The following is a 23,712-nucleotide window of genomic DNA, read 5'->3' as shown; positions in this document are numbered from 1 at the left end:
CTGCAGCTGAGATCAGAGCCCCATTATGCCAGGCACGAAATAGACCAGTGAGACACAGGAATATTATTCCCATTTTACAGATGGGGGGGAGAATGAGGCACAGAAATTGACTCACTCATGGTCCCACAGGGAGCCTTGGAAGAGCAAGGGATTGAAAAAACCCCTACCCCCCCACGCACCCCCTCACCAGGGGCGCACAGAGACATGCCAGCAGCAGCCGGCCACTTCCGAGAGCGACGGGGGCCATGGCAGGCAGGCAGCCTGAGCACCCCGCTGCACCACGGGACTTTTAGCGGCCCAGAGATTGCAAGGGGGCAGCCAAAGAACCTGGCAGGCGGGACAGAAATGTTAGATGGGCCGGATCCAGCCCGCGGGCTGTATTTTGCCCACACCTACACTATTCAGGGTAAATAACCTGGCAGGGATCACGCCCAGAATTAACAAGGGGCATCTGAACAAGACCGATTTTTCAACAGCTGATTTTGTGTTTTGTTGGCCCCAGCTACTGACTCTACAGTCTCCCGGTGCTTAAAAAAGATCTGGAAATTGCTAATGTCTAGCGACTGGTAAAGAACAGCTTGTGATCTTAACTCCTGGTTCTAGCTTGCGAATAGGGAGAAATGATTCCCAAATAGGCATTTGAATTCTGAAGTGAATTTCCATTTGGCTGTGTTGTGACCCTTTTGTGTTCCCCTTCCGTGAACATTTGGGGCAGTGGTTCTCAACCGGAGCAGGGTTAAGAGAATGCAGTGATGTGATTGTCCGAACTTTGTCTGCCGCTGGTGGAGCTGCATCCACTGGGAATTATGGGGTGTAGAGATTGCCACTGAGCACAATGGGACTCGACAAGGGAGTGAACTAGGTGTTTGCTGGCATCTTGGAGGCTGATCCTGCAATGTGCCAAATTAGCTTTGGAGTCCTTGTAAGGGAATCTGCTGATATCCAAGCTATTCTGAATGGGAAAATGCACCTTTGTACCTCTCTATTTTGTTTGTAAAGTATTGCTGGGATTAATAAGGCAGCGTGTTGTGTGATTCAGTGCCTGGGCTCCAGTCTGGATCCAGTGAAATACAGCGTCTGATATTTACTATCCAAAAAGAGCAGACTTGTCCCATTTCTAAAAGAGCTCTGAGCTCCTGTCTCTGTCTCAATTTTAAATTGATCACTAGAGGCATCTCCCTTCCCCCACCACAAACTCTCAAACCCCCAGGGAGTGGGGGAGAGAAAACGCCCTTAAATGTTCTCCAAGATAAAATGACTCCAAGCAAATGGAATCTCTTCACGCCTTTTTTTTTTTTTTTTAAGAGCAAGGCTCAAATCAAACCTAGAAAAGTCTGGATGTGTTTGAGATCTGGAATGGACTTCTTGGGTCATAAAGTCCAGGTCCCCCTAGGTCAGGGATTCTCAAACTTCATTGCACCGTGATCCTGTTCTGACAACAAAACTTACAGCACCACCCCAGGAGTGGGGACTGAAGCCTGAGCCCTGCCACCCCATGGGGAGGGACCAAAACCCGAGCCCCACCATCCCTGGTGGGAGGGCAATCCCAAGGGCTTCAGCCCCAGCCGGGGGCCTGTGACCTGAGCCCCACTGCCCAGGGCTGAAACCCAAGGGTTTCGGCAACGAGACTCGGGCTTTGGACCTGGGCCCCAACAATTCTAAGCCAGCCTTGGCAATCCCATAAAAACGGGGTCCTGACCCACAGTTTGAGAACCCCTGCCCTATGCTAATGCCTCCATTATTATTAACACACTCCCAAACCCTGCCTTAAAAGTCAGCCAGGTCGGCACCCAAACTGGAACAGGAATAAGTCGATCGGTGGTAACACACACCAACATAACTGTATTTGTGTGGACGTTCTTCTTTCGAAACAAAGCCGCCCTATCTTCATTTAACTTCAATCAGTTAAAAATAAAAAAAAATCGGTGTAGGGCTTGTCCATATGGGGAAGCTATTTTGGAATAAGGAAAGATGTGAATTTAAATATTGTAGCTATTCTGGAAAAATTCCCCATGTGGACCCGTATTCTGGTCAATTTCCCCATTCGGACAAGCCCTTGGATTACTCAGAATAAGGTGCTTACTCCAAAATAAAAGTGTTTGACACACAACGTGCACCAAAATAGCTAAAGATGTGAACTGAAAGTGGTGTTGTACTTATTTCTGTCTGAGTCTGTGTGTAGACAAGCCCTTAGAAAGAAGCCACTTCTCTCTCTCTCTCTCTCTCTAGCTCAGGGGTTCTCAAACTGGGGGTCAGGACCCCACAGGGGGTCACAAGGTTATTACATGGGGGGTCGCGAGCTGTCAACGTCCACCCCAAACCCTGCTTTGCATCCAGCATTTATAATGGTGTTAAATTAAAAAAACACTTTTTTATATATTTATAAGGGGGGGTCACACTCAGAGGCTTGCTGTGTGGAAGGGATCACCAGTAAAAAAGTTTGAGAGCCACTGCTCTAACTCTATATTCCCTCAGGCAATGGAAAATTTTCCAAGTGATTCAGGGGAGACGTTAAAAATCCTATTCACATAAATGATCCCTCCATCTGCATGCATGCAAATTCAAACCTTTTTCTACAAGTGTCATTGCCAGCAAGACCCAGCTCCTGGATGCAAAGTTTTCTCTCCTCCCACTTCTAACCAACAGATCAAACGGATTGTTTAGTCTGCAGAAGAGAAGAATGAGGGGGGATTTGATAGCTGCTTTTAACTACCTGAAAGGGGGTTCCAAAGAAGATGGATCTAGACTGTGGTACTCTCAGTGGTACCAGATGACAGAACAAGGACTAATGGTCTCAAGCTGCAGTGGGGGAGGTTTAGATTGGATATTAGGAGAAACTTTTTCACTAGGAAGGTGGTGAAGCACTGGAATGGGTTACCTAGGGAGGTGGTGGAATCTCCTTCCTTAGAGGTTTTTAAGGTCAGGCTTGACAAAGCCCTGGCTGGGATGATTTAGTTGGGGATTGGTCCTGCTTTGAGCAGGGGGTTGGACTAGATACCTCCTGAGGTCCCTTCCAACCCTGATATTCTATGATCCATACCCTAATCAATTAGTCTGGTTGACAAACTGACTTGGGTAGCAGGAAAACACCCAAATCATTCCTTAGCCATGGAAGAGAATCGGTGGCAACATTTCAGTACCGAGTGCTGGGGCTGAAAATACAAGTGTGTTGCGTTGAATGGTTTGATCTTACACACAGGTTTGATCTAGGCTAGGCAGACTGTGGTTAACATTGCTTGTTTTCTTCCTAGTGTGACTGTAACTTGGTTCTATATGCACACAAGCACATCTGTCAGTGGTGGTACCAGTTGTGCTATGTAGCCTATGCTATGTTAAAGGGTTAATCCTACCACCGGCCCCACAGAAATTTATGAGTCAGATCCCCAAATAGTCATGATTTTTAAAATATATTTGGGGTGCTTTTTATTTGCCTTCTGTTTCTTCAGCCTGTAGGGCTCACGTTTTCAAATGTTTCTCCACAGCCAGGAGGGTGGGAAACTTACCTGACATAAATTAAATTTGAAATTGTCACGTAATCTCCTGACTCCAGGAGCTGGAGCTTTAAGAAAAACACACATTTCACAAGACTTGAGCTAAAACTGGCAACACTGAGTCAGATCAGCGTGGGCTGCTGTCACTGTCCTGCTAGCCCAAGCAGTGCAAATTTCATAGCCCACCGTTGAGGTGACTAATCCTAAAACGAACAAACCTGTGCGAGTTGATCTGGACTCACAGGGTAGGTCTGTGCTGCAGTAAAACACCCACAGCTGACCCGTGTCAGCTGACGCAGGCTGCAGGGCTGTACAACTGCAGTATAGACGTTCGGGCTCACGATGCTGGGGGAGGGTCCCAGAGCCTGGGCTCCAGCCCGAGCCTGAACGTCTAAGCTGCAATTTTATAGCCCAGCAGCCCGAGCCTCGTGAGCCTGAGTCAGCTGACGTGGGCCAGATGTTTTATTGCAGTGGAGGGGCACCCGGGCACGCTCTTGGTGCAAAGCATGAACTCCACAAATATGTGATAAGTGCAGGGGTTCTCAAACCGGGGGTCAGGACCCCTCAGAGGGTCACGAGGTTATTACGGGGGGGGGGTCGCGAGCTGGCAGCCTCCACCCTAAACCCCACTATGCCTCCAGCTCTTAATAATGGTGTTCACTATATTAGAATGTGTTTTTAATTTATAAGGGGAATCACACTCCGAGGCTTGCTCTGTGAAAGGGGTCACCAGTAGAAAAGTTTGAGAACCACTGGATAAGTGGCATAAGTTACAACAGGGGATGTGGTAAAGAAACAAGCCCCTCTTCAGTTTACCCACCCCAAGCCAGGTGATGAACACGTTCGAGGAAAGGAGGCGCTACCTTCTGGTTCTGAGATCAAGAATGTGGTGTGTGCCCAGGCGTCACAAGAAGGCGATCTTTCGAGGGGCTGTGCTGCTCTGACTCGAGCGGGCTTGGGCTGCCATTTTCCCCCCACCAGGGAACAATCCCGCACTGAGTGATGAAGCTGGGCCGGCTGTGGCCCCGCAGGTCTCTCCTGTGGCTTTCTGAATGTCCTTGTCAGAAAATCGGCTGCATCCTTAGTTGCTGCTGACACTAGAGAGGGGGCTGTGTCTGAAAGCCATTTCTGGTATTTATCATCATTTATCCGCTGTCCTAGGCTGAGCCCAAGGGCCAGTTGCAAAGTGGGGACTTTGATCTGAACTTTAAGCATGGGAGGAGGCTGGGTTTCTAGATCTGGATCATTAGTCTGAGCCCATCTCCTCTTCAGATTGCCATACAAGCACAGCCTCCCTCCCTGAGCCGGTCTTGGTACAGTCTGGGCACCAGCATAGGCAGGGCCAGGCTGTTCCAAACCAGCCTGAACCCTGATCTGACACAGCTTTTGTGTACATTTCCCTCGAGCATGAACCAGGGCTGCGTAGGGGAAATGGCCCTGCCTCACCCCCAGATTGAAGGGTCTTTCTGCCTCCCCTCCCTGCCCCCAACCAGGGTTTGGGTGTCTTGTAAGAAATGGGGAGAGGTAGGTAGGAATCTTGGCTGTCCACAAGAGCTGGAGCGCTGTCCCTCACTTGTCTCTGTTCCTTACCCCAGTGATTGAGCAGCAGGAGATGGGAAGGCATTTAGGGCTCACAACTGGCACAATTCTTATAAAAGCCTCCTTCCTCTCTTAGGTCTCTTCATATTTCTCTCTCCTCCCTGCAGGGTGGGTGGGAATGGGATTGGGTAATCCAAGACCCCGCTGACAATTTACAGATCCCCTGCGTCAAATCTGCTCGCCCACAGGGTTCCTGGCTGGGGGGGAGCCGTTGAAAAGCTCCCGTGGGAGCCTGCCAAGACTGAGCTGTATTTGCCCTGAGTGCAGCTCCCCTTCCGCCTCCATCTGCAGGACTGTGCATGCTGCCTCTAGCTCATATCATTGTGCTCTAAGCTGGGGCTCAGAGGCAGTGGTGGGACCCAGTCTACACTGATTCTGGAACCCTGTTTTAGAAGGAATAAGGAGGGCTGAGACTGGGCTCTGGGATTCTGGCCAAGCCGGTGGAGCTTACCAAAGCTGTCTTGGTTCTGTAGCTTAGCTGGGTTCCGAGGCCATTGATCAGAGGGGCTACATCAAGAGGTTCTCTACTCGTTTCTCTCCCTCCCATCCCCATAAGAGCGTTCAGTAAATGATTGGCACTGTGTACAGAGCGCTGTAAGTGTGCTTGGCCCTTGATAGACAAATAAGAACGGGTCCCTGCAGAGTTTGTGATAGAAATTTGGACAGAACGTAACTACCAGTGGTGGTGGGGGACAGAAGGAAGACGAGGCTGATGTAGAGTTGTGGGTGGGGAAGGACTTTTCTTGTTACGTGAAAACTTTCAAGATTCCAAAAATTTTTGTGCCCTGAATGGGGCCAAAGAGTCAATTGCAAACTGTCACCAACCGAAAATCTAGGGGGGGAAATCCTTCAGGTTGGGTCAATAAAAATGTTTTGTTCACATTTTGATTTTTTTTTTTTTTTTTTTACTATAATTTGCTTATTTTGAAATGAAAAGTTCTTTTGAACCAGAAAACTGGAATTTTTTTTGTTCTGACAATGGCGAAGCAAAACATTTTGACAATTTCTGTTCTTTTTTCCAAAATCTTTTTTTGAGTTGAAAAAAATCACCGAAACCAACCTCTCCCGTGGGCCAGGTTCTGAAATTGGCATTTTCCAATGGGGCGGGAGCAAAATGGCATCAAAAAATTGCATGCCATAAACTCTCATGTAACCTTAGACATACCTATGCTAGATAAAGAGCCCTGCTTTGCACACATGCGCACGCTCTCGCTTGCTCCATATTTAATTTTTTTTATTTAAGGATTTTAAGCGGTTGATTATTGTATCTATAATCTGGATTTATACAGGCCCATTTAATCCGAAGCCTGTCAGCCCTTCCACGTGAAATAGGGAAGGATTATCTTCAGTCGGTAAACTGAGGGCCCCGTGTCGTGCGGCAAGTCAGTGGAAAGCCAAGAACAGAGCCCAACTGGCTGATTCCCAGTCCTATGCTCTGATTGACAGATGGTTTAATATATGCCTGCCTTGCCGTATTAGAAGCTTCTTTGCTTATAGCTGTACCAGCCAGGAGGCAGCTTTCATCCCCTGAGGGCATGGACTCCTTTATTCCCAAGGCCTCACCTTTTTCTTGGATGCGTAGCATGGTGTGAGAATGCTTGGCTAATAGAGCTATGCTTAGCTGAGCAGCCTGGGTGCTGGACAGTCCTGTGGGTGTTCATTGCAGGGGGGAGATGGGCTGAGAAGTGGCCAGGCCAGCAAAGACTGTTCAGGGGGTGGGTGAATGTTGGGCGTGTGAATCCCTGCAAACCCTGTAGAGCGATGTAGGCAGGAGAATTCTGAAGAGCTTGATTCGGGTAGTGGGGAGGGAAGGTTTGGGATGTTCTAGGGTAGGAGAGAAGGAGGGGGGCGTTCCTGAGCAGTGCAAGGTCTGGGATTTTGTATTCTCCCCACTGCTTTAGGTGGGTATAAATAACGCATAATGCTCTATGGATAAAAAGGCACATCCCAGCTCCAGGAAGCCTGAATTCAATGGGAGTGGAAGCACAGTGGGAGTTCTGCCATTGGCCTCAGCTAAGATGCACCCTTATGTCCTGGCGCTATGACCAAAGGGATTGTGTCTCCTATGTTGAAAAGCAATGAAACGAGAAAAAACTATTTTTCCTCATTGGAGTTATGCGCTTGCACCTCTTCAGTGTCATGGTAGGTGGAAGAGTTTGGCCTTGTCTGCAGACTTGGGCTAAGTCCACACTACCCGCCTGATTTGGCGGGTAGAGATCGATCTTCTGGGATCGATTTATCGCATCTCATCTGGACGCGATAAATCGATCCCAGAAGCGCTCCCCCGTCAACTGCAGAACTCCTGCTCGCCGAGAGGAGGAAGCGCTGTCGACGGGGGAGCTTGCCTGCGCCGCGTGGACCCGCAGTAAGTAAACTTAGTTCGATCTAGGAAACGTCGACTTCAGCAACGCTATTCTCGTAGCTGAAGTTGCGTTTCCTAGATCGGTCCCCCGCCCCAGTGTGGACCAGCCCTTGCTCTGCTTTAACTAAAGGGTGTTTCTTAAAGCGATGTACTCAATCTACGCAAAGTCTTGTGAAGGTGCAGAGGCTTATCTCAATTTAGCTTCAATTGATTTCATGAGCCACCCTTAACGTTGGCTATGTTTACACTACAGCCAATGTCGGCAGAACGTACGTTGCTCACCACCACACCCACCACCCGAGCGACATAAGTTACACTAAAACAACAAGGAGTCTGGTGGCACCTTAAAGACTAACAGATTTATTTGGGCATAAGCCTTTGTGGGTAAAAAACCCTCTTCTTCTTCTTGCATCTGAAGAAGCGGGGTTTTTACCCACAAAAGCTTATGCCCAAATAAATCTGTTAGTCTTTAAGGTGCCGCCGGACTCCTTGTTGTTTTTGTGGATACAGACTAACATAGCTACCCCCTGATAAGTTACACCGACAGAAGCGCTCATGTGCACAGCACTATCTCAGGAGGAGAGCTTCTCCCGCCAACATAGCTTGTGCGGCTGGCGGAGGTGGTTTTATGATGCTCTCCCGTTGGCACAGAGCATCTTCACCACTGTGCAGCGCTGTACATATAGATGTGGCCCAAGTGTCTAGAACGGGTTTTGCACGGGTTTAACCAATCGTAAATTGAACTGATGCAATTTTCTTGTGTAGATAAGTTGTGCAATTGACTTCTTTGCTGGAGGCCCCCACATGGCCGGGCTAATGATGTCTTGATTAGCTGAAAGGTTCTCAGCACTGTGCTCCCAAGAATGTCTCCTTGTGTCGAGTTGACTCCATGCCCTTGGGGGATGACTGTACTGTTGTAAGGCTGTGAACAAAGATGACCCTCTAGCATTAAAAGGCACCTCTTGAATGCATGTCAATTGATAATAAATGGTTGGATTAGAGCCCAGGACTGGACTTCTGAGACAAATTGCCACCTCTTCCACTGCCATGCTCTGCAGTCTGGGGCAAGTCACTTACCCTCTCTGCACCTCATTTGTGAAGTGGGAACAAATCTTGCCTCTCAGGGATGCTGTGAGGATTAGTGTTTGTAAGGTGCTCTGAGATCCTCCAGCCAAAGAAGCAATAGAAGCACAGGCTGCTGTTTGTTTCCACTGCAGCGGGACTCTATAAAGTAATTTAAAAATTTTTTTTTGTTTTGTTTTTTAAATGAAGAAAGCACCTTGGTTTTAATAGAGGGGAAATGACTTCTCCTTAGCGGCCAGTAGGGAATCAACAGTGAGCAGAGAGCTGCTTTTGTAGATTAGACTGTGAACTCTTCAGGGCAGGGGCGGTCTTTTTTGTTTTGTGTTTGTACAGCACCGAGCGCCACGGGGCCCTGGCCCATCGCTGGGTGCTAATGCAGTATAATAGGAAGTGCTTCTGTGAGTTGAGGGCTCTTGATCACCAGCCAACGCATCCAATAGTAAGGGAACGCTCAGACTTCCCATGCAGCTGGGGGTTTTGGCGGGAGAGTTGACTGAGCCCCTTAATCCCTGTGTTAAAATATCAGTTTAAATCCCATGGTACATCTTTGTATAACACCGTGATGCCAATCAGAGGGTTGGGAGGACTATTAAACCCTTTGCTAGCCACATAGTTGCACTGATTCCCTGTTCATTTCAGGATCCACTTCAAAATTTGCCATTTTTGGCTTTTTAAACCTGAAGTGGCCTTTTCTCCTGATGGCCTCATGGCCCTCTTTGCCTTCCCTTCCCTGTTCATCCTAGCACTGACCACTCCTCCATGCAGTCCCACCCTCCTGGAGGAGATGCTCCTGCTGGGTAGAACAGCCTCGCTGAGTGTCTCTGGCTCCCCTGAAACTCCCGTCTTCGCTTGCCTGTGCCTCTTAGGCTCTCACTCTGTGTATTGTAACAAGCTGCACACGCTGCTGATTCCTTCTGGATGGACTCAGAGCTGATCAGTTGTGTGTGGCATAGGCCCTGCACAGCTAATAGTTAATGGAGATTCTCCTTTTAGCTCAAGTGGCAGTGGCCTGTGCTTTTGGAGCACGAGGATTTGATTTCTATCCCTGCTGCATCCTGAAGTTACAAGTAGACATGGCCTAAGGATAGCATCCTGCTGCTGTTCTAGGCGGCTATGAATTAGTGCAAACATTTTCTCTCTGTAAAGATGTGCTTTGTACTGTGTGAGTGCAGCATGTTCTTTGAGACTCTAAGCTGCACTCAGGTGGCTATCTTTCTCTGGCAGGCTCTCCAAACAGGTTCCATCAGAATTCAGCCTTCCGCAGTGGCCAAGTGAGTGACTTTCCCTCCCATAATCTGTATGCAACTCACTGAGTGAATCAGTGAATACTGTGATGGAGGATTGTCACAGGATAAACTGTCTCCTCCTTGGATGAGAACCTCAATGCTTCGTGGAGCAGCAGGACAATGTTCTCTTCCACTGATGCTCCCTCTTCTCATCCTTAAGAGTGATTCTACCATGACTCTGAACTGTTATTTTAAAGCAGTTGTTGTTGGGTAATTCTGTTTCTCGCTCTGCCATGGTGGGAAACCTGGGTGTGATCTTCTTCCCACACTGGAAGTTACACAGAGTGGAGTGTCTGTCAACATGTAGCAGGGCCTCCCTCCCAGTAGAGTTCAACTCTCCTTGGAAGAATGGTGATGGTGGCATTTGGAGGTGAGGAAACTTCAGGGACAGGGAACTCCCTGGTGTTGGGGAGGAAAAGCAGGGATGGGTGTTCAGCCAACCAGAACGTCTTAGTTGTCAACATGAGCAGGACCTGTAGAAATTCCTTCCCAAAAGAGAAGGACTTTAAAATGACTTCGTGTCAGCTGTTGAAATTATTAACTTGTATAACACTGAAACGGTCCTCGGCACTCTACAAAACATGAGTAGGACACGTCCTCTCTCCTGCAGAGCACGAGGTCCTCTTGGCCTGGCCTCTCATGTTGCTCAGGAAAGGGAGCGTGTGCCGTGATTACAAGGAGAATCCGTTTCCTGGCATGTTAAGGGGGAGAGGGCAGGTCCTGGGTGGACAAGAACTGGAGGCACAGGGAGGGGATTGGGAGGTGTTTGAGGAGCAAGAGGAGGGAGGATGAGGACAGATGTAAGGGGAGGGGGGAAATATAGAGATAAGGATAAAGTGCTTGAACTTGATGCTAAGGGGAAAGTGGGCGGGGGGAGGGGAAGAAGGTTATTGGCTACGTGATGGGTGGGATAGTGAGGAAAGGCCAAATGTCGGTGACCTTGCCCAGGAAGGTTCTCCGATCCCATGGGGGGTGAGTGCAGCAGATGCCTAGGTAGAGCTATGTCTTAGCAAGGAGTTGGATGGGGGAGGAGGTCAGCTAGATCTGGGAATTATCTGCACTGAGGTGATGGCTGAAATTGTGGGAGCAGATGAGGGAGGAGTCTGAGGAGAGAAGCTTAAAGGACCCCAACAGATAAGGGAGGAGGGGGGCAAAGGCCGCTCTGAGAATGCTGTCAGCTAGGAAGGGAGAGCCAGGAGGAGAGTAGTCAATATTGCTGAAGGCACCAAGGACTTGGATTGGGCCAGTTGCACCAGGTCAGTGTGCTGATACCCTGTCCCGGTAGCTGTGTCTTGAACCCTTGAATCCTGGTGGTCATTACAAACAGCACCCCACCCCCAATTTTCTAACCTTTATGGGGGTTTGGGAAAGTAATGCAGTGACTTCTACCTGAGTCTTCAGAGAACCTGGAAGAAGAGCTCTGAGCCGCGTTAGCCGCTGCCCCTATTAACTGCATTGCATGTTGACTCTGAAGTGTAACAATGATTCTTTAAATGTCAACCTTCCCTATTTGACTCCGGAGTGAAGCGTACTGTGAAATTGGGGTATTCCCCTATTGCTCGCAGGGAGACTGCACAATCTGAGCGTGACCTCTCATTTTGACCTCACGAGTGGGCGGAGTTTGGGAGAGCCCCATTACTTCTCTTATTCCTATCTGACCTTCTGAAGACACCAGGCCAATAAAAAGAACAGAGCACATCGCGGGTAGGAGAGGAAATCTTAGCCCAGGCATCTTGGTGAGAAACTGTTGGCAAGATGTACTGCAGCAGTGTTGTTTGGGTTCCTTATTTGCCTAGTGACCCGTTTGCCAAAGGACCCAGGAAAGGGGTACGGGGAGGAAGGGTAGGGTCTGTCAGCTGTGGCTCTGGGGCTCTGCTGGGGAAACCGGGAGAGCAGAGAGTTGTCTGAACAATCCTGGTTCATAGCATAGGCCCAGTGTTCCAGCGAGTGCATCATCTATGAACATGAAATTGTTCCTGGCTGGGCTGTGTATGTGGTGGGGCGAGGGGGGGCAGACAGGGGTAGGGGGCTGGCGGGGAGGAGAGAGCAGTGAATATGGGGCTATTTGAGAGGAAGTGGAAGGGATCATGGTCTCAAGCGGACGTTCGCTCACGCTCGCACACACGCTCACGCTCGCACACACACACAGAGCTCTGCCTTTCGCCTGCGGATTCTCAGTGTCCACTTCAGCTTCCCTCCCCCCATGGAGACCCTGGAACTCCTGGAATTTGACCAGCGGGAGCAGTGGACAGGGACAGCTCTTTGTTCTCTGGGTCCAGCCTTGGTGACTAAAAGCAGAGCCCGTCCCCTCCCCCCTTCCAGTATCTCTCTAGGCTCCTACTCCTCCCCCCCACCCTTTTTTTTTTTGGGTGGGGGGGGGAGTGGACGAGGCCTGGGAATGTTCCTGCTTTGTGTGTGGTGTGGGGCAGGCTGAGAAGAGGAGGAGGGGGCTTTGGGCCCCTTCCTTTCAGATGCAGGAGGTATGCAGCTAACTCAATGGGCTTCACTTTGATTACCTATCTGATAACAGAGGAATTTGAACAATGTGTGTGTTTTGGGAAGGGGGGAGGGGAGGATGCTCTGAGGACCACCAGCCTCTCAGCAGCTCACTTCAAAAGGCCCAAGCGGGGAAGGGGGTGAGTCCGTGCCCGCCTGCCCTGTTGTTTCTTTCCCCTCCCCAGGGAGAGGGGGTTTCCTTCGCCTTTTGTTGGGGGTTTGTGGTTTATCTGTAGCTCTCCTGGAAAATAAACAGGGCTATGTCATGTTTTGGGTGGCTCTTCCTCCTGGTTCTGTGCCCAGGCAGGGCTGGTGAAATGCAGCCATCTCTGGGACATGGAGGGCAGTGCCCAGCGCAACATGGCAGAGGAAAGACATTGTGCCCAAGGACACAGAGACAAGCCCTCATTATAAGACGAGCGATGGAGCCAGAGCAGCTGGTTTTCTAAAGGTCTAGCTGAAGGATCAGCAAGTTGTGGGGAAACCTGGGTTCCCAGCTCTGCCAGTCCTTGCTGTATAGCCTTGTGCGAGTTACTTTGCCTCTCTGCCTCGGTTTCCCCACCCGTAAAAAGGGGATAAAACCCAGCTCCAAAGGGCGCTATGAGGCCAAAATTGATAATTATGATCGACTTTGATGCCTTCGGGTGGAAGGGATCCAAAGAACAGGGCAACTCACACAAATAAACAATGCAACTCGCTGTGTAGTGAAGTTCCTTCCTGACCCAGCTGTCGATCAGTTTCTGCCCGGAAGCATGAAGATTCAGAGTCCTGAGGATTTTCCTCTTTGCCAGTGTAAACACAGCTGCTGCTCCTGTTCATATAAACATCTAATGATAAAGATCTTGCATTTGCATCAGCTTTCATCTCAAAGGGTCCTGATAGGCAAAGGTTCCCTTCACCTATTACTGAAACGCATCCACTTCTCGAGTGAAACCCAGCATCTGTTCAACAGCGGCACCACGCATTTTGGGGCAGGAAGTAAAGGGCATCATTTCCTCAATGATGCTTCAAGGGGAATTTAGGGAGGCAGGATGCAATTGCCCTAATTGGAGTCTGGGTGGAATCGAGAATGATCTTTAACCTTGTGGAGGTAATTCTCTGTGAGATGCCCACTGCACAGGCAGGGAACGTGAATGATTGCTGGGACTGGCGGGTTACCCGCTGGGCACCTTCTTGGCCCTAAGAATGCCCTGAAGGGAAGTCTTGCTGATTCATCATCTTGTTTGGGTCTCTGCTCTGAGGAGCTGCTCCCTATTCATCCAAAGGGAAAGGCAGTGCCTTGTGAGGAGGCATTTTAAGAAGCGGGGGTGGGGTGGCCTGGCAGGAGAAAAGTGAAACCCTGTCAGGCTTAAATGAGCTGCTTTTAGCCCTGCCATGAAGGCAAGGCACAATCTGCCCATGGCAGTCTGCACTCTTCTTCCTTGGCAGCCTGGAGCTGGCAGCATAGGGAGGGAATGTGAGAGCGGGCGCTCGCTCCAGATCCTGACACCATGAGGCGAGGGTCACACGTCTTCCGAGCCAGGCTCAGTGAGCAGTACGCTCAGAAGGAGCTGGGCGCATAGGCGTGGGAACTAGGGTTGCAGGGGGTGCTGCAGCACCCCCAGGTTTTATGCAGGGCTCCAGCTGCCAGCCCCGCACGCGGGATCCCGGCTGCAGGCTCCGCTCCCAGCCACCGGCCCCACTCCTGGGGCTCCACCACCGGCCCCACGCCTGGGGCTCCGCGCCCGGCCCAGCTGTGGCTCCAGCCTCAGCCCCCTTACCCCTGGCTGCATTCCCTCCCCCTCTCCCTCACCCCAAGCCATGGCCCTGCTTTCAGCCCCAGCTCTAGGGAACAGCGGGGGGTGTGGACAGGGATAAGGGGGGGCGCAGCTCCCCAATATAAAAAGTGTTCCAAGTTCGTGGGAGGGAATTTGTTACTTTACTGTGGACTCTGGGTCTGTACAAGTGCAGCTTGGAAGCCTCTTTATGCTGCAGGGAAAGCTGACTCGGGGTTCGCTCGGTGCCACCAGGGAGGGACGTTAATTTCCTTTTCCAGCTAAGCATTAAGTGTACAGATGCTGGCCAGGATCAGCAAACGGTGTGCACCCCTTCCTGGAGTAACAAGTCACCTGAGTGGCTTGCAGCTCTGGTCCCTGCTTCTTGGGTCTCCCCTTTAAGATGGTGATGCCATGAATTGGATCTGGCGAGAAACCTTTGTTCCATTTAAAGGGGACCTCGCCCACTTGTCAAACCCCTCGCCCCAACACACAGGCTGCTGTGAATTCCTGTCCTGGTGAGCCAGTCTGAGGCCACAAGTGGTTCTCTTCCCCTCCTAAAGCCTGTTTCTGTGGCCTTGAGGATGGCTCTGTTCATGTATAGGGCCTTGTTTATTGCCATGAGGGTTTCCCAGAGTCAGCCCTGGAATGGTGCAGTGGCAGGGGGATCTGGAGAACGGGCAAGATGGGGAAAAAGCCTTGGGGAAGGAGTGGCAGGGCTGGGGTTGGGGAGATAAAAAGCCCAGAGGAAAAGAGTAAATTTTCCTTTGAACTTGGAGGGTCCTTCCTCCAGCTTTGTCCAAACCCCACCCCAACGTAAACTTTCCCTTTCTCATTGCCCCCCACAAACACCCTCGTCCTGGCCTGAATAGCAGTAAAGATCTATCTAAAAAAACCTCTCTTCTTCCTGATTTTAGTATTTTTTCCATATTCAGGTCCTTGCCATCATGTGCCGAGAGAGTGGGGCGATGGCTGTGAGGGCGACGTGTTTCCCTGTGAGGATAGGGAGAGGGCAAGATGTGAATTCTCTCCCCTTAGGGTGTGTTTAAGTCTAAATGTGGGGCATTTTCCTACAATCTGTAAAGAATGGGCTGTGGGAGATCACATGACCTGGGTTACTGAGTAACACATGAATGGTGGGAATGTTCCATTCATAAAAAAAAAAAAAAAAAAAAAAAAAATCCTGATTCCAAAGAGCAGCGTGAGGACCAGATGGGCAGGGAGCTGAGAGCAAGGCTGCTGGAGGGAAAGGGGAACTGCCTGAACAGGACCTGGGGATTGCTAGCCACAGGGCTGTTGCAGGATAGGTGGAGTTGCTAAAATGCTGGGAACGTTATTTTAACCCCCCCACTTCCCCCAAACAAATTGCAAATTAACTCTTTACTCACCCCTCCACCTCCCCAAAAGCAGACATTTCCATATGAGCGGGTAAATATCTCCTTGGCCCATACAGACTGGTATCAATAGCCTTGCATCAACTGGTGGCCCCTCTGGCATGGACCAGCTGGGGGTGGTGGTGTATGGCTGAGGGTGTCAGTCTTGTCCAAGGAGCTCAGATATTGTTAGTAGTGAAAGCAGTACAAATGCCTAAATTCCTACCACTAGAACTCCTCATGATCTTGCTTTCCTAGAATGGATGAAACCTAATAGGATGAATTATTTTCATACCATTAATGGTTTTCTTCACCATTACGCAAACAGCTGAAATTAAGTCTCTTATCAGATTCTTGAATTTGGTTTCACTGAGCTGACAATGAAACCAGTCTTGTCCGACTGATTGCTCATTCAGTAGGAAGAAAGCAGGCTGAGATTATCAACTAGCATAGACCATCCTCACCCTAACAGTTGTATATTTATTGTGGGCTACTTGTTAAACTGACTACAGAACTGTGGTGAAAATGACATATATAATTTGGGTTCAGCTGTGCTCCTGGCCAGCAATCTCATTCCAGTGGAGCATCTTTCTGTAAAACCCTTGGATGAAAAGGATCGCAGAACTGGGACAAGCTGAATTCATAAATAAAATTCCTTTTGCATCATCCCTGTCATGTCATATGGGAAAACTGTGGCTGCGTGCGGCCACACACGGCCCCAGGGAAAGTTTTCTTTTATTGCTCCATTCCACTGAGAAACTGCTCGTGGAACCATTAGCAAGTACACCCCTTCGAAACCTGCAATCGGGCAGTTCAGTGCAGGACTCTGTTTTACAATGGAGGGGCTGATCCTGCAAGCTGCTGAAAACCCATGATTCTAGCTGACATCTGGGGCCCTGGGAACCTTGCAGGATTGCCACCTTAATTCCCCAAATGGAGAGCAGCAGGTGAAATCAAGCAAGGGTCTGGGGGAAGGGGTCTATAATCACTTTCATGGCACGATTGACTAGTATTGGCAACAAATCTATCTGAATTCCGCTCTCGTCTTGGCTTTGTTGGCTATGTATCTACCAAACCGATAAATCCTCTGTGGCTCTGTGTGTATCTGCATTCATCAAAGGCTCCAGGTTATTAAACAGAGAGCTGTGGAAACTAAAACCCAAGAACAGGTATAGTCTCGGCAGTGCCGGTCTCCCGTCACGACGTCTGTGTCTCAGTTCTGATCCTAAAGGGACCTCCTCCGGGGGGAAAAGAGCTGTTCAATCTACGTGACCTATGGACTCCTCCCTGCTCTGTTGAGACTGCCAGCAGGGGGAGCCATCCAACACACTGTGTTCTTAAGTATCAGAGGGGTAGCCACGTTAGTCTGGATCTGTAAAAAGCGACAAGAGTCCTGTGGCACCTTATAGACTAACAGACGTTTTGGAGCATAAGCTTTCGTGGGTGAATACTCACCACCTGATGAACTGTGTGTTCTTAGTTGTCTATGACAGTGGTTCTTAACTGCGATTAATCGACAGCCCTATTAACTCAGGCGATTAGCTCAAAAAATTAATTGTGATTAATCGCACTGTTAAACAATAGAATGACAATTGAAATTTATTAAATGTTTCTGGATGTTTTTCTACATTTTCAAATATATCAATTTCAATTGCAACACCGAATACAAAGTGTACAGTGATCACTTTATATTATTTTTATTACAAATATTTGCACTGTAAAATGATAAGCAAGAGTATTTTTCAATTCACCTCATACAAGTACTGTAGTGCAATCTTTCATAAGTGCTACTTACAAATGTTTTTTTTGTTACATAACTGCATTCAAAAACAAAATAATGTAAAACTTTAGAGCTTACAAGTCCACTCAGTCCTACTTCTTGTTCAGCCAATCGCTAAGAGAAACAAGTTTGTTTACATTTACGGGAGATACCGCTGCCTGCTTCTTATTTACAATGTCACCTGAAAGTGAGAATAGGCATTCGCATAGCACTGTTGTAGCTGGCATCACAAGATATTTACATGCCAGATGCGCTAAAGATTCATATGTCTCTTCATGCTTCGGCCATTGTTCCTGAGGACATGCTTCCATGCTGATAATACTTGCTAAAAAAAATAATGCATTAGTTAATTAAATTTGTGACTGAACTCCTTGGGGGAGAATTGTATGTCTCCTGCTCTGTTTTACCCGCATTCTGCCATGTATTTCATGTGATAGCAGTCTCAGATGAGAACCCAGCACATGTTGTTCATTTTAAGAACACTGTCACTGCAAATCTGACAAAACGCAAAGAAGATACCCATGTGAAATTTCTAAAGATAGCTACAGCACTCAACCCAAGGTTTAAGACTCTAAAGTGCCTTCCAAAATCTGACAGGGACGAGGTGTGGAGCATGCTTTCAGAAGTCTTAAAAGAGCAACACTCTGATGCAGAAACTACAGAACCCAAACCACCAAAAAATAAAATCAGCCTGCTGGTGGCATCTGACTCTGATGATGAAAATGAATATGCGTCGGTCCACACTGGTTTGGATCGTTATCGAGCAGAATCAGTCATCAGCATGGACGCATGTCCTCTGGGATGGTGGTTGAAGCATCAAGGGACATATGCATGGGTAGCGGGTGGAGCCCCATTCTGGGGAGGTTAGTCCCCAGCTCTGCCCCTTCCGCCCACACCCTCCCCATGGCCGGAGCCACGAGACCCCTTGCGCACACACACCCTGCAGCCAGAGCCACAAGCCCCCCACCCCTGCCCTGAGCACCCCCCCCCTCCACCTGCCCGGAGGGGCCCTGGGCCAGCCACAGCCCGGAGCGCCCCCTCTTCCCCTCCCCCCCCCCGTCTGGAGGAGCCCCAGCCAGGCTGGCCAAAGCCCCGAGCCTTCCTGCCCCACCCAGAGGAGCCGCGGCCGAAGTCCCGAGCTGAGCCTGCCTCCACCTGGAGCCCAAGGCTGGCCACAGCCATGCCTCGCCTCGCCTCCCCTCCCCAAACCCAACCAGCCCACTGCCCAGGAGAAAAGCGTCTGTAGAAGACACTTTTTGATATGCCCCAGGCAGGTTTGATATGCCTCCTCCGCCGTCCCAGAACCTGCATGGGGCATAATAAAGCAAAGACTTCACCGCCAAACCCTGCAACCAGAGGTCCAGCGGCCGCGGCCATGCCGGGGTAGGCAGAGCGTCCCCTGGCCTATTATACCTGCCGCCCATGGACATATGAACCTTTAGCGCATCTGACATGTAAATATCTTGCAAGACCAGCTACAACAGTGCCATGCGAACGCCTGTTCTCACTTTCGGGTGACATTGTGAACAAGAAGCAGGCAGCATTATCTCCTGCAAATGTAAACAAACTTGTTTGTCTCAGCGATTAGCTAAACAAGAAGTAGGACTAATTGGACTTGTAGGCCCTAAAGTTTTACATTGTTTTATTTTTGAATGCAGGTTTTTTTTTGTATATAATTCTACATTTGTAGGGTCAACTTTCACAATAAAGAGATTGCACTACAGTACTTGTATGAGGTGAATTGAAAAATACTATTTCTTTTGTTTTTTACAGAGCAAATATTTGTAATCAAAAATAAATATAAAGCCAGCACTGTACACTTTGCATTCTGTGTTGTAATTGAAATGAATATATTTGAAAATGTAGAAAACATCCAAAAATATTTAAATAAATGGTAATCTGTTATTGTTTAACAGCGCAATTAATCGCGATTAATTTTTTTAATTGCTTGACAGCCCTGGTTCTTAACCAGGGGGTACATCAACTCATCTAGATATTTGCCTAGTTTTACAACAGGCTACATAAAAAGCACCAGGAAAGTCAGTACAAGCTAAAATTTCATACAGACAATGACTTCTTTATAGTGCTCTATGTACTATACACTGAAATGTAAGTACAATATTAATATTCTAATCAATTTATTTTATGATTATATGGTAAAAATGAGAAAGTCAGTGATTTTTTTTCAGTAATAATGTGCTGTGACACATCTGTATTTTTATGTCTGATTTTGAAAGCAAGTAATTATTAATTGAGATGAAACTTGAACGTACACAAGACAAATCAGACTCTGAAAGGGGTACAGTAGTCTGGAAAGGTTGAGAGCCACTGGTCTATGAAGCAACCCTTTCAGGTCAGCGCATCTTCCAGAAGTGTCTCTGGGGAAGTAAGTACTCGGGAATCCTTGTGTCTGTCTGTCCATCCTTTGTCAAGCTCCACAGTGGAAAGAGAACGCCCTTGTTCCAGTGAGACTGCAACCTGGGGAATGTGGTTCTTTTCTCGCCATGCCACAGGAAACTGGGTCTTCTCGCAATGTCTAACCTTTGTTCCTTTCTCTGGCCTCCTAGAGCAAGCTCCACATGGAGGGATTCCGCAGCCTGAAAGAAGGCGAGGCAGTCGAGTTCACCTTCAAGAAGTCATCCAAAGGCTTGGAGTCCATCCGAGTGACTGGCCCCGGGGGCGTGTTCTGCATTGGGAGCGAGAGGAGACCAAAGGGGAAGAACCTCCAGAAACGCAGATCGAAAGGAGACCGGTAAGGGCAGCAGGGCAAGGGATGCACGGTGATCAGACAGCAGCACCTGATCTCCAAGGGCTTTGTGATCAGCCTAGCACCTGACCTGAGCCATATGGGGGAGAGCTTCATGGGGGAGGCCAGGATGGGAGGAGACACATAGTCAAGACTGGTTTGTGGACTATGTTCTGATGTGGTAACACCCTCCCCACCCATCTGCCATCCACTCTGTTTGTATCATTCCTTCCTCTGAAACACTTGTTCTGTGCCCGGTCACTTGGCACCTCTTCATTTCCAAACATGCCCCAGAATCTTCTGCCTCCTTTGGGGCCCGGGCTAAGATTCTGGAGTTTATCCAAGATCCAAAGGCATCCACTTGTGCAAGGAAATTTCCCTGTCGGAGAAGGGCAGGTCGTTGCCACTCTGCTTCTGAGGAGGTCACCAAGGTAACCCCGGTTCTATACCGGTGGCAACCAGTGGAGACCACCAGTGTAGCTTCTACACAAGGCCCCAGTGGACAGACACCTCATATGTGTGTCTGCTGTGACCCTGCGGGGGAGCTCTGCAGGACAGACACTGAAGTGTTAGTGGGGCTGGACGTTACTGATATTAAAGGGGCTGATAAAAAGGCGCTGGGCTGGGGAGACCCCATCTGGCTGCTGGGCCTTTGGGACACAGCTGGGAAGGCATGAGGCTGAATATCACAGCGCCACTGGGAACAGGAGGGTTCTTGCCACAGGGCTCCTGGGGGTAGGAGAGGCAGTGGCCCTTCCCCTGAAAGATGCTTCCTTCAGCTTTTAATGAGTGTCAGATGCAGATTTCTGGGGAAAGGGCAGAAAACCAGAAGTGAAAGGCCAGAGGTCAAAAACACCCAAGGCTGAATGGCATGGACCAATGCTCCCTTTCTGTTTGCGTGTGTTCAGGATGGCGCTGTAGCCACACAGCAAATTGGGGGAGGGAAGGGGTAATTTTCTCTCGTAAAAGCCCAGCGTTGTGAGATCGGTGACTGCTCAGGAAATGGCCAGACAGCCGAGCAGAGTCTCCCACAGCAGCTTTGCAGCCCAGAGGCGAGGCTCTTGTTAGCCCCGTGTAGCCTTCCCCTCCCACCCCGAGTTTGCAAGGGGGTTCCTCAGGGACATTCCTTACATCCTAGGCAGGCATCAGCACGGCTGCATGAAAGTGCTGCCCCTTGGTGGTATTTTGAAGTATATTTCACAGGCTGTGAAAAGCACGGCCTGTTTGCAGCCATCCATTTCTGATGAGTGGCTTCTGCAAGGGGATTTAAATCCATTTGGGGCCTTTTTTGTTTTTGTTTTGTTTTGATTTTTTTTTCTTGGCTTTGGTAATTTGATCATAGAGATGCAGGACTTAAAATGAAAATGTGGACAAAAACCAGAAAAATACACTGAAAGTAGGCTTGGGAGAATTTGATTAGTATCTTTTTATAATTTTAGTGGACAATATCGGCAGAAGGGGTCTGGGTGCGGGGGGCTCCAGGTTCTGGGGGAATGGGGTTGATAGGGTGGAGGTCTAGGTGCCCCTGCTTGGGGATCAGTGGGATGGGGGTCTGGGCAGGGCAGACGAGAGGGGGGGAAGCCGGTACAAATTACCGGGGTCCGGCAGTCCGGAAGAGGGCCCGGGGCCCGGCTTCCCCCCCCCCCCCCCGCCGTTGGCCCTGTTTAGCCGGTCTGCCCTTGCTGGGGGGCCCCAAAAAAATTTTTCACTGGGGCCCGAATCCGCTCTCGGCGGCCCTGGGTCTGGGTGTGGAGGGCTCATTGAAGGGGTCCAGGTGTAGGAGGGTAGGGCTTGTCAGGGTGAGGGTTTGATGGGCCTGCTTAATGGGGGAGTCCCAGCTGCTGCCAAGGGGACGCCGCATGCCAGGCTCCCCCTACCTCCTGCAATTCCCCATCCTCTTTTCTTCTCCATCCCTGTCCCCTCGCTCCTATATACCCCCTTCCTTCTGCACTGCCTCTTCCCCACTCCCTCACCTCCCCTTCCCTCATTTCCCCCACCCCCCTCTTTCACAGAAAACAGGAAGGCTCCTAGCACACAGAAAGGGAGAACGACTGGCACTAGGACCCAGGAGGCAGTGTTCAGCTTCAGTGAGCACTTGTAGAAATGGGGGGGGGGGCAGCAGCACATAACCCTGTGTGCCCCCATGCCCCATCTCTGCTTGGGGGGGCAATCCCCCCAAACTGCACCCCTGTTTCCTCCCCCCCTGCCCCCACCCCTGGTGACTTAGCCATTTTCTGCGGGCGGGCAATCACTTGGAAACACCCCCCCCCCAACTCTCCTGGATGGAATCAGAGCTAGTCAGCTGTCTCTCACAGGCTCTATAGAGATTTTCCTCCACTTTTGGAGCAGGAGGATGTGAGTTCTGTCCCAGTCTGATGACCACAACGTCTCCATAGATTCGTTACTGCAGTCACGGGGACACCAGTCAGGGCTGGGAAACCAGCTGGTTCTCCCCACCTGCGGGTCCCATGTGCTGCAGCTCATGCTCAGGGCGTAACAAGGTGAGGCAACTGGGAAAGCTTTAAGCAGCACTGGCAGTCGGAATGACCATACCCTGACCCACTGATTTCTCTCCCCGGATCTCCGTCTCTCCCCTTCCTCTTCCTAGATGCTACAACTGTGGTGGGCTGGACCATCATGCCAAAGAATGCAAGCTGCCGCCGCAGCCAAAGAAATGCCACTTCTGCCAGAGCATCACCCACATGGTTGCCAACTGCCCCCTCAAAGCACAGCAATCGCCCAGCTCTCAGGGAAAGCCCGCCTACTTCCGGGAGGAAGAAGAAATGCACAGCTCGTCCCTTCTTCCTGAAACCAGAGAATGATGGTGGGAGATTGGGGGGTGGGGGGAAGATTTCCATCAGGATCAAAAGGCTTCAGCAAGGGATCGGTCAGCAAAGGGGGAGCAGCGAGCAGTCTCTGCCGTCATGATGTAGGGGGGTTGGTGTAAAGAAGGGATGGGAGGGAGGGTGGCAGCTCAAACTGTAGGATACAACCTGCCAGGCTATGGCGCTGGTATCCGGACAGAGGGACTGGGATGGCTGTATGTTGGTTACAAAATCCCAGCACAGATCTCATCCCCCCCCACACACACACTTTGGGTACATCTTCACTACCCACCGGATTGGCAGGTAGCAATCGATCCCCGAACGCGCTCCCCGTCAACTCTGGAACTCCACCAGCGCGAGAGGCGGAAGCGGAGTCGATGGGGGAGTCGCGGCCATCGATCCCGCACCGTGAGGCCGGGAGGTAAGTCGATCTACGATACGTCGACTTCAGCTACGCTATTCTCGTAGCTGAAGTTGCGTATCTTAGATCGATCCCCCCCGCCCCAGTGTAGACCAGCCCCTTGAGTGGGAAGAACCCGGTTACCCATCTGTCCAGATGCCCAGCTCCAAAAGTGGGAGAGGGGGCAGCCCCGTAGCCCTGTACCTAACCACTTCCTCCAACCGAAAGCCACATGCCGCTCTAGTTTCTTTCCCCGTGTTTGGTGATTTTTACGTTTTTAAACAAACCTTCCCAGTAGTGTTTGTGAACCCCTGAGGTCATTTTGGGTGGAGCAGGACCGGTGCCTCCATCCTAGCAGGAGAACAGAGACCGGTTCTCAATGGCAAGCTAGAAACTAGTGAGCAATCTGTTCTTGCTAGACACAGGCGAGCCAAATGGATCTCGCCCAGGATTGCTGCTTGCCCAGGAATATCCACTGTCCACCTGCAGGGGAATGGTGGAACAGCACGCCCCCTGC

General features: G+C 50.0%; 1 protein-coding gene across 1 annotated transcript in view; it reads left to right on the top strand.

Moving 5' to 3' along the window:
* The window catches only part of LIN28A (lin-28 homolog A), a 32,878-nt gene extending 10,086 nt beyond the window's left edge, over positions 1-22,792 (top strand). Inside the window, exons 3-4 of the mRNA XM_024203373.1 lie at positions 19,792-19,976; positions 22,579-22,792. Of these exons, the coding sequence (XP_024059141.1) occupies positions 19,792-19,976; positions 22,579-22,792 (399 nt within the window). The remainder of the gene's footprint in view (positions 1-19,791; positions 19,977-22,578) is intronic.
* Positions 22,793-23,712: the final 920 nt, after the last annotated feature.

Source organism: Terrapene carolina, unplaced genomic scaffold (genome assembly GCF_002925995.2).
Source record: "Terrapene carolina triunguis isolate 2854851 unplaced genomic scaffold, T_m_triunguis-2.0 Scaffold236, whole genome shotgun sequence".
NCBI classification, from domain to species: domain Eukaryota; kingdom Metazoa; phylum Chordata; order Testudines; family Emydidae; genus Terrapene; species Terrapene triunguis.
This window is presented reverse-complemented; position numbering and strand designations above follow the sequence as displayed.